Source organism: Trichosurus vulpecula, chromosome 7, assembly GCF_011100635.1.
Source record: "Trichosurus vulpecula isolate mTriVul1 chromosome 7, mTriVul1.pri, whole genome shotgun sequence".
Classification (NCBI taxonomy): domain Eukaryota; kingdom Metazoa; phylum Chordata; class Mammalia; order Diprotodontia; family Phalangeridae; genus Trichosurus; species Trichosurus vulpecula.
In genome coordinates, this window is record NC_050579.1 from 263,407,896 (window position 1) to 263,423,632 (window position 15,737).

A 15,737-nucleotide genomic window follows, 5' to 3' on the forward strand; every position below is an offset into this window, starting at 1 on the left:
TTATAAAGAGTTTTATAAGCCAAACAGAAGATTTTATATTTAATCCCGGAAGCAAGGGAAAGACGCTGGAGTTTATTGAGTAGGCAGGAGTGTTACACGATCAGATCTTCTCTAAGAAAATCACTTTAGGGGCTGAATGGAGCACGGATTGGAGAGGGTTCGAGGTAGGCCGACCCCCCAGCAGGCTATGGCACTAATCCAGGTAGGAGATGATGAGGGCCTGCAGCAGCGTGGGGGCTGTGTCAGAGGGAGGAGGGGTGCACACAACAGACGTTGCGAAGGTAAAATCGGCGAGCCTTGGCTACAGCCCGGATATAGGGGGAGGAGGGGGATGGGAGAGGGAGGCAATCAGGATGATTCCTAGGTTGGGAGTCTGAGGGTCTGGGAGGATGGTGTTGCCCTGACAGTAGGACGGAAGGTAAAACTGATAAGAACTTGGATCCTGAACGGGCTCGAGATGAGCGGCACACAAGGACCAGCCCGCCCAGTCTGTCAGTTGCTGGGAAAGGCCCGGGCCGGCGATGTAGGAACTGGAGGCCGGGCTGGGGAAGCTGCTTCTCGGCGTCCCGAGCCTCGGGCCAGGGGGCTGGAGGAGACGGCTCTGTCCGTCTCCGAGGTCCGAGGCCAAGCAGGGGGAGGGCGGCGGCGGCCCAGCGCGGGAAAAAAGCCGGGCCTCGCGGCCAGGGCCGCCGCAACCTCCTAGCCGGGCGGCGCGCCGGAGCACGGAGGAGGAGACTTCCGGGTTTCCTAGAGTGGCCGAGAAGCGACACCCGGAAGGGAATTCGGAGAGAGTTTCCGGCCATTGTTCTGTCCTTCTGGCGTGCGTGGCTGGAGTTCGAAAGGTCCTGCCTGTTTCCCGGTCCTCTTGCCTCTCGTCCCCGCCGCCCACGGCTGGGTCCTTATCTCTTCTCCCCGGACTGCCCCGGGCTCCCGGTGAGTGAGGCGGGGACTGAGTGCGGAGGGGCGCCAAGGCCTGTGGGGGTGCGGGGCGGGGGGAAGGGTCTCCGTTTTTACGGCCACACGGGGTCTCCCAAACCTGCGCTGGGGGTGCCCCTCCGTCCGCTTTCCCGTCTCTCTTGTTCCCCGTTTCTCCCTTTTACCCCCTCCTCCAGTCTCCTGATACCGCTCCCTTTTTCCCTCCCCTCACCCCCTTCCATGTTTTCCTCTCCACTCCCTTTTCCCTCCCCGTTCTCCCGTTTCTCTCTCCCGCTCCCTTCCTCTTTTCCCTTCCTCTCTTCCCCTGTTCCTCTCCTCTATTTCTCTGTTCCCTCCCCCCCCCCACCCTTGGTGCGCCCTGCTTTCCTCCCCACCCCCCGTCCTGCGCATCGAGGGGCTATGGAGAAGGGTCGGGGGGGGGGGTTGTGGGGTGAACCTTCGCAATGACTTCTTCTTTGGGCCTGTTTTCAGATAATGTCAATCAGAAAACAAACAAACAAACGACCAGCCGGGGCATTTAGCGGCTCCAAGAGGGTTGCAGCCTCTTGGCAGCTCCCGATACTGGTAGCTATAACAGCAGTCATTTTTAAGATTTCTAAAGCGCTCTCTTCACAGAGGGCCCGCGGGAGGTAAGTTAAGCAAGCATTGTTACTCCAGTCCGGAATAATAACGGAGAGTATTGTTGGTGACGGAGAAACCGAAGCTTGACTTGACCAAGGTCACAGGCAGGATTCTGGCGCAGGACTCCTGACTTCTCTTTTATTTACACGATAATGATAACTTAGGAAAATACTTCGTTTTATTATAAACTACTTGAGACCCCAGAATGTAACCACCCTAATAACGAAAGGATTGTCTAGACCAACCTCATTTTATAAATGAAGAAACTAGTCAAAACGGGTCTCTAAACTACTGGATGAAAAACCTGAATGTAACTTTACTTAGGAACACAGTAAGATGATTCCTGAATTTAGCATTCCATCACTTACTTGTTTGGAATCCTAACCTTCTTTCAGAGCTTTTAAGTCAAGTACTACATCCTACATGAAGCTTGTTAGTTCTTTCTTCTTATAAAATTATTCAATAAAATGAGGTAATATTTGTAAAGTGCTTAGGACGGTGCCAGAAACACAGTAGTTGCTGTATAAATGCTTATTGCCCCGCTTACTTTCCTCTCCTTTTAATTTTTACTATACATGTTGTATTTCACCCCCCCCCCCCAAGACAGCATGGGCTGTCTTTTGGATTTTGTTTTGAAATAGTCAGTGCACCTTGTACAGTGCCTTGCATACAATAGGTGATTAATAAATGTTGAATTGAATTTCTTTGTAATAAAGATGGATACTGTTGCAGTCTTTGTACCATTATTTTCTTCAACCCCCCACAAAAAACAAATCCTTAATTCAATTAAGGAGGCTGTTATTGATTACCTACAAAGCCTGACTGAAGACTGGTATAACTGATGCCTAATGACTCTTCTTACTGGAAAATACCCATTTTTCCAAAATAACAAAAATTAGTTGATGTCTATTGGATTACTATAAATGGCTCACTGATTAAAAATGAAATTTACATGACCTTTAATTCAGTTTGTTCTCACACAGCATATGCACCAAACATTTCTCAGGTCAAAGACTGGGTTTTGAATTTAGGATGGCTGATGCTTTGGCCCCCTATTATCTCTTGAGGGAAAGGGTGCCTTTGTTTGCTGTTCTTGCTACCTGGCTATAATTCTCCTTGTTTTCAAGGAGTGGGATTGGTAGGTGTATTGGGGAGGTTCTCTGATCCCCCATGAGGATTCTTTGAGATAGCGCATAGATCCTCAGCTGTTGGGATGCAGTGCAGACGTTTGTTTCCATTGAAAAGTGTTGATTGTGCCAGGCTCTGGGGATTCGTTCTGAAGAATGTCTTTTAACCTCCACCTTTGTTTTCCCTGTAATGAGGAATGCATCAGAGCCTTATTCTTTATCTTTTGGGGACTGTCAGGTTGAAGTGATTGTTTTTGCTCTGCTCGGTCTCTTAAGTTTCTATCTCCGTTCATTTCCTTTCATTACAGACCGTTCTCATGAATGGATTTGGTATCTTTTGTGCTGAAGTAGCTTTAGAAGTAGTAGAAGTGAGTAGTGAGAAGGTAGCCCCAGACAGGAGAGAAAGATGAGAAGTTTTGTTCACCTTAGTTCTCTTCTGGGCCTGACTGCAGCCTAGAGTTCATCAGCTTTATTGTGGTGGGAAGAGCTCCTTAGCATGTCGTTATCACTGGTACTTGAGAAGCAGAATAACATGATGGGTAGGGTGCTGAACTGAAGTCAAGAAAATAAAGACGTGAAATCTGCCTGAGATTTTCTAGCTGTGCGGTCTTGGGCCTCTTAGAACCCCAGTTTCCTTATCTGTAAAATGGCTGTAGTAATACTTATACTCTCTACTTCAAGAGATTGTGAGGTCTTTGCACTTTGCAGACCTTAGAGAACTTTGTAAACAGAAGCTGTCCGAATTAGGAGGTTACAAGGATTTCTGTAAAAGTGGACCCTGAACATCTCTTGAGTATTTTCCCTTCTTTTGATGCTATGTTGAGGCAAAAAGTTGTTTCTGTGTTAAAAGGAAAGGGACAGAAACCAGTTTTCGTTGTTTTTGGTATTTTTACTGAGATGGCTGCCAAACCTGCTTTGGGTCCCAGTTACCATTAAATCTGAACTTCCCTGCTAAGTACTAGGGCTAAAAGAACAGTCTCTTGAGGGCATAAGGACTAAAGGCAGTCAGGCTGAATTGTGGCGTAAAACTTCAAGGGATAATCCCCCTTCTTCAGTGTTTGACTAGCCTTCAGATCTGGGGCTGGAGCTTCCGCTGGGAGATTGAAGCTTTATTCTGACAAAGCTTCTAGTAGCAGCTAGGAAAGAAAGTAATAGGGATATAGCTAGAACAATGTAGAGTCACATCTTTTCTGATATAACAGTTCTGAATACTCTTCTCACAAAATGGCTGTCCCCAACACAGTTTATTAGCATTAGGTAGTACCCAAAGAAATTTACAGTGGTTTTCCTGAACAACCAGAAGGACAGGCAGATGCTTCTGCGCAGAGAATCTGAAAAGATCCTGTCACATGCTTTGTGATTATGGATGGCTTATAAAAAGTGATTTGAACCCAAAGGTGAACATAAAGAAGGTTCTCTAGCCCTTGGACCAGGGGTGATAGTTAATGGAGTGAGAAAACAGCAACTCATTGAGTTTAATTCTAAATCTGGAAGGGTTAGAATTCTTGTATAGCCTAGAAAATGGTGTTGTTTTTAAAGTTGTAATCTAAAATAACTTCTTGGGGGAAAAAAACCTGATGAACTAACAGTTGACATCACTAATGTATATTTAATGTGTACTCATTTTTTTTACTTAATTCCATAAAAACAGTTTCATTCTTTACTTAATTCCATATAAACATTTTCATATATAGACAGAGGCACTTATTTTAATAGTAGTATAGTATTTGTCTTTGTGCATTGGGTTGTTTATGATTTTTTATTCATAATTGGGTTGGGACTTGGAAATGAAAAAGAAATCAATTAGTATCAATCATTTTGATTGATTTGCAGTTTGATTATAGGATTAAACTCCTTTCTTCAGGGAAAGCTAGCCCTAACAGTTAAGCCAGACTATCATAGTTGCTTAAGTCTCAGTTACCTATAGATTTAATGAAAAGATAGAGTAAGAAGACTTTATCACTTAGTAGCAGATAATTTAGAATAAGGCATAATAAAGTAATCATAGGATTACTCTTTTTAAAAGTTGTTTCCTTTTTTAGCAGAAAGGGGGGGTTGACCAGAGGCTAAGTTCCCCTTTCTGGCAGCCGGAGAAAGGTTAGCCAGAGGTTATGTTCCGTTTTTTAGTCTTAGTGGATGAGCTCCTTTTTTTCTTGAGTTAGAGTCTGCATAAATCGATTCTTCTAAGGAAGATGGGGTGGGGTGGGTAACTACTAACTGCTGACCATAAGTTTCTCTTTACCAGCATTCTTTCTGGTCGCAAAAGGCACCACCACCTGTAAGGAAAGGACTTTTGGATAGGATTAAGAACAATTGGGAGAAGCTAACTAGTCAGGTGACCTGCTTTGTCCAGTTGAATTATGTTCAAAACAAGGTTCTGTCATTTTTTTAATTCCTCTTTTCTGTTATACAAGTCAGCTCAGTAAATCATTTGGAGTCTCTGACCTCTGAGGAGTCAGGTGACCTGATTTGATGTGCAAATGCTGGCTTTGCATAATAAATCATAGATGGCTTGGTAACTTTGTCCTCAGTTTCCTTTCTACTTCAGATAATTAATTTTAGCAGAAAACTCTAGTCTTGTTACAGCTGCCCTTTCCCCAACATTGTTGATATAGTGAAAATAGCATTGAATTAGAAGACTCACACAATCTCAGAATTATTAATTAGTATTACTAGAAGAAACTCAAGAAACAATTTAGCCTAGTTTATACCTGAACGGGAATACCCTCTACAACATAAATGAAAGGTGGTCATCTAGCCTTTTCTTGAAGACCTCCAGTCAGCCCTCTTGAGGCAATCTTTCCCACTTTTGAAAAGCTCTGTTTGTTAGGAAGTTTTATCATGGATCAGATCCAAAAGATTCCATCTCTGCAGCATCTACCCATTGCTCCTAGTTCTGACCTCTGGGCTTAGACAGGATGAATCCAATCCCTCTTCCTTGTGACAGTCTTCAAATAGCTAAAGACAAGCTATATGTCCATCCCTCTTTTAAGTTTTCTCCAGGCTAAACGTTCGCACTTTCTTCAGCTAATCATTATATGGTGTGATTTAAGCCTTCCCCATCCTTTCTTCCCTCCCCCTCCTATGGATGCACTGCAGTTTATCAGTGTCTTAGAAAGAGATTGTGACATCTAAAACTGAACGTGGTACTCTGCTAGGAGACAGGGCGGAGTTTGATTCCTTGCTTGTTGTGTAACCTTAGTGAATCACTTAATCTCTCTAAGCCTCAGTCTTCCTTTTTGCAAAATGAGTAATGCCTACTTTTGTAAATTGTATTTGTAAAGTATTACATAAACATAAAGTATTCTGGAGGCATTTCCTATGGTTGTCTTTCTTAAACTTTTTTTTCCCATTGTGTTTTCCCAGTGTCACTAAAGACACCTTCCTTGTGTATTGTACTCTCTCTGATAGAAGATAGCAGTTCCAGAGCCTCGCATGGAAACACAGGCTGATTGTGTGTCTCAGGACCCTCAGCTCCTGCTTGAGAGTGGTGAGGAGCATAGATTCCTATGAGAGACAGAGGAGAACAATGGTGATACGGAATTAAAGGGTCCTCTTAAGAGTGGGCACTCAGAAGGTCTCCACAGCAAGTATTATTTTAATCTGGAGTTAATTAGAATTCCCTACTGAGGACATTTTGCCTATGAGATCCTGGTCTTTTCTGTCTGGATTCGTTAAATTAGCAAGCTGGAATCCAAGGAGAATCATTAGCACTACTAAATCCTGTCCCTTATGCAGTCTTGCTGACTCCATTTGAGCAGAAGCCTGTGCTTGTGAAGAGCTGGAATTCTGAAATATGTTGCTTGGGATTATTCCTTAGTTTACACACAAGAGTAGGAAATAGTTGGTTGTCACAAGTATATTATATTGACTTATGCCTACCACATAGACTGTGAAAACTCAGTTTTCATTTTGAGTTGGTGTGGTATTTCTTGTTTTCCTACTCATTGTTAGGAAGCGCTGTACAAAGTGATAGTGAGTCCCTGTGTATGAGTTTATAGTCTATCTCATTGGCACACATATGCATGTAGAAATTATCGAATAAAAATGGTGAATTGAGCACATAAACAGGAAATACTTGCATTTTATATTCTTTTATATACTCAGCCAGGGCTGGGCTAGTTGAAGCTGTTAGCTCTCCTTTTGGACTGATTAGGAGTGGAAGAGAGACAGGTGAGTGGAATGATCAGGGTATTTGGCATAGCTTGAGATAGGACAGAAATAAGGTAAGACAATCCTAAGGGAGCATTGAACTGGTTTCCCTAAGAGAGGGTAGCCTGGGGAGGGAATAGAAGAAAAGTGAGATGGTCCCGATGGCCTGGTGAAAAGTTAGTGTGCAAGGGCTTTCTCTTTGTTCTTTGAACCTAATCTCCGATAGCTTAGGAAACAGTCGTTGTAAGGACCTAAGTCAAAGCAGAATTTCCTTGCCTCTTGACATAGAAGAAAAATGATTGCTTTACTCCCTGTGTTTAAGAAGCAGTGCAAAAGGCTAACAGAAGAAAGCTGAGCATCTCAATCTGTCCTGTGGAGTTTGGCAAGAGGTCATGCAGTTTAAGGAACACTAGTGATAGTATTGAGTGAAAATGAATTGATGAGGATAGTTGAGGGATAGAATATGTGCAGAGTCACATTTGTACATTTATGAACATGTATTTTAGAAATGAGAATAAGTTTTTTAAGGACAAATGTCCTCAGAGCTGGGTAGCTCTGCAAGCTCTGTAAGTACTACATGTACTTGATAAAAACTAGTTGAAATTTTAAAATTCACCACAAGTGAGGTATGTGGGAATAGAGTCTTTCTGGGTGCCAGTGAATTTCTTTTATTTAGGTTGGGGGGAGGGGTTGGCAGAGCAAAGATAGACTTATTTATTACTTCTTTTTTTTCCCCCTCAGCTCCACCTTCTCCCAAAGTTTCTGCTTCTCATGATAAAGGTAACCTGGGAGACCAGATGTTGGCAGCTGCACTTCTAAAAGCCAAGTCCCAGGTGAGCTGTGGTATCATCTTTCTCACTCTTACCTAAAGGTGACTTCATCTCTTCTTATTGAAAATTTTCTACTAAGTTACATCCTATTTTGGGTCCTGATCCTCATTTCTGTTCCCAAGTATGCAGTCCTTTCTTGTTGGGTGAGGGAACTCTGTATTTGCTGTTTCCTGATTCTCTTCTGGTTTTACTTCACTAAGAATCACTTCATATCATCCCCCTACCTAAAACTCTTTACCCAACATTTCACTTCCTAATGCTTACAGCCCTGTCCTATATCCTTAGAATTACATAGGGAAACATGTTTTTACAGGAACTGGTGACATTTGAGGATGTAGCTGTGTACTTCATTCGGAAGGAATGGAAACGTCTGGACCCTGCTCAGAGGGACCTCTACAGGGATGTGATGTTGGAGAATTATGGGAATGTGTTTTCACTGGGTATGAAATGTCTCCCTGAAAAATAAAAAGTAGCTGTCAAGTCAGTGGAAACATTAAGCAGAGGATTAGTTTAGTACCAGTCCTAATCTTTCATCCTTGGGTCCTCCCAGAAAAGTTATATTGAAGTCCTTTAAAAAGGAGAAAGGTGAACCCTTTCCATGTGAAAATATACTGACTGTGCTCTTCTGCTATGTACATGAGAACATTATTGGGTTCTAGCTTGTTTCTTACCTCCTCATATGTCAGGTTGCCTATTAGGAGACCTAGGTCATTTTGTTCTGGCTCTAATATAATTGTCTCTACCTAAACATTTCCTAATAGAGAGAGGGAACATAAACCTATCCTTTTAGGAACAGATTATAAACTTAACCCTACCTCAACTTGCTTTAGAGAAAATATATATACATACATACATACATATATACATATATATATATAGAGAGAGAGAGAGATATTTTAGTTTCATATTTCTTTTTTCTCCATCTGCTCTCTGTAGATAATGGGAATAGGATTGAGTCCTGGGACAGCTCAGTTTGAGCAGCACAAACTTTTCTGTCAATTTCTTTCCTTATGGGCAGGCTTTCCATTCCCAAATCCTGAGATAATCTCTCACCTGGATGGAGAAGAGGAGCCATGGGTCCTGGATTTGAAGGGAGCTGAAAGCCAGGGACTCCAAAGTGCCTCTTGTATAGGTGAGTAAGGGACACGCAGTCACCCACATCTTTAATCTTTAAATAATTTACAGACTTAAAATGCTAATTGTTTAGTTCATTTATAGTTGTTTCTTTTACCTTTAACTTTCTGTAAAAATCTCATGGTAAAAAAAATAAATACAGAATGTAAGCACTGAGGTTTCTACTCTGACAGGGCTAACATGTGCATATAAGCATGAGTCCTAAGATACACCAGAAATGGACATAGCTATCTTTTGCCACCCCTTTGTTTTGTATATGTGGGGTAATTAACTGCAGGCAAACCAATGACTGGGTTCTTCAGGAAGCAGTAGAGCCTCATCTTTGTTGGTACAGTTTCCCCATTTCTGCTTATCAATTTCTTTATCCCCAAGACTGTGACAGCTTTTCCTTACTACTTATCAACTGCTTTTCCAATTACAACTTCCATAATCATGTCTCTGTTCTTTTTGATTGCTCTACTGGCTTATTCCTACATCTCCCTTGATAGCTTCTTCTTCATCCTTTACTTTTTTCCAGCTTGCCTATTTTGTCCCTTGGCTTCTCTACCTAATAGTCGCATTTCACTACTATAGCCCACTGCCCATTCAGTTCCCTCTTCTTGCTTGGCTTTGTGTGCTAATATGAATACTTTTGGACTTTGGTGACCTTCACCTTCCTTATTTTCCTCAACCCTGAATATCCATATCTCTATTTTGCTCCCACTTCTTCTGTGAAGCCTTTTGGCAGGCACATAAAAGCCATATGTTCTTAGTCCTGGATATATTGACACCTGAATTTTTTCCTTTTCTTTTATAATTTCTATTCTTTTCACTAAAGAGAATGTTTTCTCTTTATTGTGTCAGATGGTGAGACCAGAACTAGGAATGATCAAGAAATTTCTGAAGCTGCAGAATCACATGGGGTGATACTGGGAAGATTCCAAAAAGATGTTCCTTCAAGTCTCAAATTTGGAGAAGCCTGTGAATGGGAAGGCAATTTAGAGAGGCAACTGGGAAACTCCGTGGAGGAAAGACTGAGGAGAAAGATGGGAGATCTTAGACAAGTGATAGTTGAGGATCAGAAAAGCCCCACAGGTGAGAGAGTCCAGCAGTACAAAGAATTTGGGAATAGTTTTAGTCTTAATTCAAACCTTGTTATACATCAAAGAGGTTCTGTGGGAGATAAACCCCATAAGTGTGATGAATGTGGCAAAAGCTTTAATCGAACTTCAGACCTCATTCAGCATCAGAGAATCCACACAGGGGAGAAGCCCTATGAATGTAATGAGTGTGGGAAAGCCTTCAGTCAGAGCTCACACCTTATTCAGCACCAGAGAATTCACACTGGAGAGAAACCTTATGAATGTAATGACTGTGGGAAAACCTTCAGTTGTAGCTCTGCTCTTATTCTACATAGGAGAATCCATACTGGAGAAAAGCCCTATGAATGTAATGAGTGTGGGAAAACTTTTAGTTGGAGTTCAACCCTTACTCATCATCAGAGAATACATACTGGGGAAAAACCTTACGAATGTAATGAATGTGGGAAAGCATTCAGTCGGAGTTCAACCCTTATTCATCATCAAAGAATTCATACTGGAGAGAAGCCCTATGAATGTAATGAATGTGGAAAAGCCTTTAGTCAGAGTTCACATCTTTATCAGCATCAGAGAATCCACACAGGAGAGAAACCCTATGAATGTAGGGAATGTGGTGGAAGATTCACTTACAGCTCAGGTCTTATTCAGCATCAGAGAATTCATACAGGGGAGAATCCCTATGAATGTAGTGAGTGTGGGAAAGCCTTCAGGTATAGCTCAGCTCTGGTTCGTCATCAGAGAATCCACACTGGAGAGAAATCTTTGAATGTGATGACTATGGGCAAAGGTTCCATCAGAGTTGCTGCATTAAATATCAGAGAATCCATCCACATGAGAGAGTGAGAGTCTGCTGCCCCAGTAAATACATTTAATGCAAGAAAATGTTTGGTTAGAGCTTGTTCTTAGAGTCTGACAGACTCCATCCTGAGGAATAATCTATGAACATGAAAAATGTGGAAAGTTTCCTTTTAATTGGAATTCTGCCACCATAAAATGAAGTGTATTGGGCAAGACACTCTAACCTCTGTCCCATCAAGGCCAATGATGAGGGGCCAGCAATCTAGGTAGCTTTCCCCAGGATTGGTTTCAGTTATGAAAGTATAACTCCCCAAAGAATAGTTGATTGATTGCTAAGCACAGAAGGGGACTCTGGTCCTGATATTTTTGGAAAGGAGTTTACCATTCACCATTATATATGTATAAATATACACCAGAGGAACTTTTTTGGAAGAAAGTAATTGAGAGATCTCATGACCTCATTTTCGGCAAGTAGATTGTAGAGGCGAGGATATTGATATTGTTAGGGAGGGAAAATGTAGGCTGTGTCTCAGAAGCTAGCTTTTCTAATATTTACTAAAGAGATTTCCTACCATACCACTAAAGGAAGTGGGGGAGGGTAATGTGGGTCCTGAGGAATATGGTTATCGCCATTCAGAGAGGAAAGGGTTTGGGTCTCGTTTCTCCTTTGGGGGAGGGGAGCATGACAGCAGTTGTTTTTCTTGGGCCAGGACGGCTTTCCAAGCTTCCTAGGTTGTTTTCCCAGTTCTTATTTCCCCCCAGTACAAATGAAATGCTGTTTCACTTTTTCAGTCTGTTGAGACAAATGTTTCAGTGTGATTGAGTGAATATAATACATTTTTGTTGAGGATTCAAGGATTTCTTCCCTTTCTGCCCATCCCGCAAATAAACAGGAAACATTAGCTACCTGTGGCTGTGGATTTGACATTTTAAAAAATTACCCAGTTTGGCCATACTCATTGTCCCTCATTTCTTCATTCCTTTTCAGAGTCCCAGCACCTGTCATCTGTTTTTTGTGTGTGCACAGAGCATTGTGTGTGCATTGGGGAAGATGATCAAGGTTAGCTGAGACAACCCTAGCCCTGGAACTTAGCCTTGTAGGAGAGAAAACCACATAACTGTAATCTGTGAGGAAGTTGCCAAGTTGCTGACAAAAGCACTTGGATGTTCGCGAAGTGCTTAATGTGACTTCAGCTTCATAACAACCCTCTGAAGTAAATTACTCTCATTTAACAGAAAGAAATAGGTTGAGAGAGATTTAAGTGTTTTGCTTGTGGTCACACAGCTAGGATCAAAGGGAAAATTTCACGTTGGTCTGCTATGCCATGTGCTTGCTCTAAGTGCAACAAAATGCTATGTTGGGGCTGAGGGGAAAAGCACCCATAAGAGAGGTGGAAATGAGGATCAGGGAAGTCGTTGAGGAAAGATGGCATTTGAGTTGAGCTTGAAAGTCTGCATGGAATCACTGTAGGAAAAAAAGGGAAGATACTAGACATAGGAAACAGCATTAGTAAAGGCACAAGTGACAGGCAAAGAAGGCTGGAAAAATAGGTTATTGCCAGGTTGTGGAAGGTCTTAAATGCCAGGCAAACAAGTTTGACTTTTGTTTGGTATTAGCCACTAAAGGCTTGATATGGTCAGGTCTATGCACAAGAAATTATTTTAGCAGAATTATGAATGGTGGGTTAGGGTGGGAAATAGTTCAGGTGGGTGTGGTGAGGTCCTGTGAAGGTAGCCATGAACATAGGGAATGGATTTAAGAGTTGTTTCACAGATAGGATTAGTAAGACTTTGTAAGTGATTAATGAAATTTAAAAGGTGAGGGAGAGGAGAAAGAAAAGTAAGGTTCTGAACATTAGAGGCTGCATGAATAGGGGTGCCACAGGTAGAAATAATAAAGCTAGAAGAGGAACACGTTTAGGGGGAAGGAATAATATGCTCAGTTTTCAACATGTTGAGTTTGAGGTACTAGTAAGTGCCTTGTAAGATGTGCTTCTGAAACTCAGAGATCAGAATTAGAAACAGATTTGAGGGTAACCTGCAAAGAGGTGATAATTTAAATAGACCAGAATAAGATTACTAGGAAAGCACAGAGGGAAGAAAAAGGGGGCCATGGACAGGCACTTCGAACACCCACATAAAGGGTCAGAGAGGATGTAGGAGATAGGCGACTAAAGAAAACCGAGTAGGATCTGTGACTTTTAAAAGAAAGTATTTTAATAATTTTATAATTAGTTTGCTTTGTAATTCTGTTTATTTTACTTTACGCATTTAAAAACATTCTTGAGGGGTCCATAGGCTCCACCTTCAGACTGCCAAAGGGGTCCATGACAAAGCACGACAAACAAACTCTGCTTTTGAGAGACAGTCAGATAAGGACTGACAAAGGCCATTGGTTTTGTGATTCGGTCACCATTGGGATCTGTCTCAGGAGAGTGTTGCTTTTGGAAAACTTATTGGGAGAGTGAGCAAGAGGGTGTATTTTGAGTAAAATGGAATGTTAAGTGAATGAAAGTAGATCTAGGAAGGCTTTTTTAAAGTTTTAGGATTAAAGAACATTATGGTGATAATAATAGGCAGCTCGAGATAAAAATGATAGGCAGGTGGGAAGGAGTCATTAGCGAAGGAGGAGCCAAATGAAGATTGGGGATGACTGTTAGATTCTTGGAAGAGGCAGAAGAGTGTGATGATAATACATTTCCATTAAAGGTTTGCAAAGCATTTCCAGCTTATCAGGTTGAGAATAATGTGGATTTTAATAAATAATTTATGGAAGAAATGGAAAAAAAGCAGGTCACCATGCTGGTCACCATATTGAAGACTGGAGAGGAGGGATCCTGACCATTTGTATCAGATGGCCTCAGTCATTGGTGGAGTAGGGGGAAAAATCACTTGATAGAGTGAGTTGGGAGTGTGATGGCAACAAGAGTGAAGGGAGAATTGGCAAAAGTTGCTCTGGGGAATGAGGGAGTTTAGAGTTGGACTGACAAGAATTCAAGCATTAGCTATGAAACCCAGTTAAATTTCTAGATCTCAAATTTTGCATGTTTTTTTTTATTGTATTATCTAGAACTGGAAGGGAACCTTAGAAGTTATCCAGTCCAAGCCCATTATTTAAAGCGTGAATTTAGGTCCTACTCTGACTCCAGATGCAGTTGTTCTTTCTTCTGAACCATACTACATTGTGCACCTGTTTGTCACAGTAATCCTCTGACATGTTTGATAATAATAACATGAATTTGCACATGTTTTGGTACATATTTGACTATCCCCTTATTTTTGACTCGGCCCTTGCTCACCATTACTCTTAATGGAACAATGGTAGGATGGTGACTACAAGCCTTCAGGTTAAAAAGGGTTGGGGTTGGGTTGGTTGAGGCCAAGAAGTTTAAAAGGAACTTCTAGGTAACAACAGGCGTCTTTGGGATTTTGGCTTGGCTGCCCAGTTCAGAAGTTTTGGTTGTTGGTGGTATTTCATACAGTGGTGGGGTCCAAAGCCTAAGAAGACAGGTTGGTAATTCAGATAGATTTTTTTGAAGGGCTTTTGGTCTGGGTGTTATCCTGAATGCTGACTTCATAACTAATATACTTTGTCTCGACAAGTAACTCTAATTGGACATTTGGACACTTCAGGTCATTCAGATGTGTAATGTATGTACAGCACTTTGCTAGGCTCCATAGGGGATACAGATATGTAGAAGAAATCCTTGTTTACAAGGGGGGGAAAGAATTGTGTGTAATTAAAATAGTAAATTGAATGGTATAGAATAAAAATGCTAGAGGTCAGAAAATGGAGCAATTAATGCTGGTTGAATTATTTGGGAAAGGTTTCATGTTGCAACTGGGATTTGAGGTGAGTCTTGAAGGTAGGGTAGGATTTATGTAGACAGGAGATCTTCCAGGTGGGGTAACAGCATGAGCAGAGCCTTGGAGTCAACTATAAGCTAGTAGAAGACTTGGGGACCAAGTCATTGCGTTGGAAGTTTGGACAGGGCCACCTAGTGATAAAATGAGCCTTTGTTTTCTGTGACCTTTGAGTGTCTTCGACAGAGAACTACAAGGGATCCTAGAAGAAATCTAGTCCAAACCCTCATATTTTAAAGAGGTAAATGTGTAAACCCACCATCTCTGATTGCTCTTTCCTCTGCTTCCCCTTCCCTGTCCTCCTGCACTCTAATCTCAGCCTGGCCGTTTAGTGATTCTTGGATAATGAGCAGCTCTCTCAGAGTATGTGGACAAATAATCTAAATTGAAATGTCTCATGACTTAAGTGGCTCCAGTTTAATAGTTGACCGCCTCCTTGAAACTTGACTACATGACCCTACGCTGGTTTTATTTCTTCTCTGTCTGATATTTCCTTTTCCTCATCCTGTTCAACCAACTGGGCATTCCCAATAATTGCTGGTTTTTTCCCTTCTGCTTTTCTCTCATCTCCCTCAGATATTTTATCCAGATCCATTGCTTCAACAATCTCCTTTATGCTTGTCATTTCCATTGAAGAAACTATTATCTGTTGCTGATATTGAACAACTTGATGGTGGGCCTTTGGTGGGGAGAACATTTCTGGGTCTTTAGCTGAGCTGCTGAGGAAGTGGGGGTTTGGCATCTGCATAGACCGTTGATCCATCACATCTCCACATGACCAGTGCTGGAGAACACTGCTATTCTACAGGGTCCTCAGCCAAAAGATAGGCCTTGGGCTTGTTAAAGAGGCAACCCCTCAATTTTCTGTAACCTAAGAAGACTTTTGTAGTCAGAATAACTCAGAAGTAGTGGAGAAAAGGGGTCTAGGTTGCTCCTCCAGCTGCTAGTTGCTGAAATTGTGACTCAAATCTGTTAACAGCCTGACCAAATAAATCTTCCCCAATACCATGTCATTAAGGTGGATGGGTCAGTAGCTACTTGGGCCAAGGATATTCTTCACTTCCACCAAGATATCAAAATCCCAAATTAGGTGTTGTCCGTGACATGACTCAAGGAGACATAAGTCTCAAATTGATTAATTTTTCTGTAGATCATTTCCTCATGCCCTTTACTCTTTCCTCCTAGTTTAAAATTTC

The 15,737-nt window shown here is 41.8% G+C and overlaps 1 protein-coding gene across 1 annotated transcript; it reads left to right on the forward strand.

Moving 5' to 3' along the window:
* The first annotated feature begins 787 nt into the window (after positions 1 to 787).
* On the forward strand, positions 788 to 11,583 carry ZNF3 (zinc finger protein 3). The gene is made up of 6 exons (XM_036766033.1): positions 788 to 933; positions 6,051 to 6,174; positions 7,578 to 7,669; positions 7,980 to 8,106; positions 8,685 to 8,798; positions 9,644 to 11,583. Exons 2-6 carry the CDS (start codon positions 6,120 to 6,122, stop codon positions 10,720 to 10,722), a joined length of 1,467 nt encoding a protein of 488 aa, XP_036621928.1. The 5' UTR covers positions 788 to 933; positions 6,051 to 6,119; the 3' UTR covers positions 10,723 to 11,583.
* The last annotated feature ends 4,154 nt before the right edge of the window (positions 11,584 to 15,737 follow it).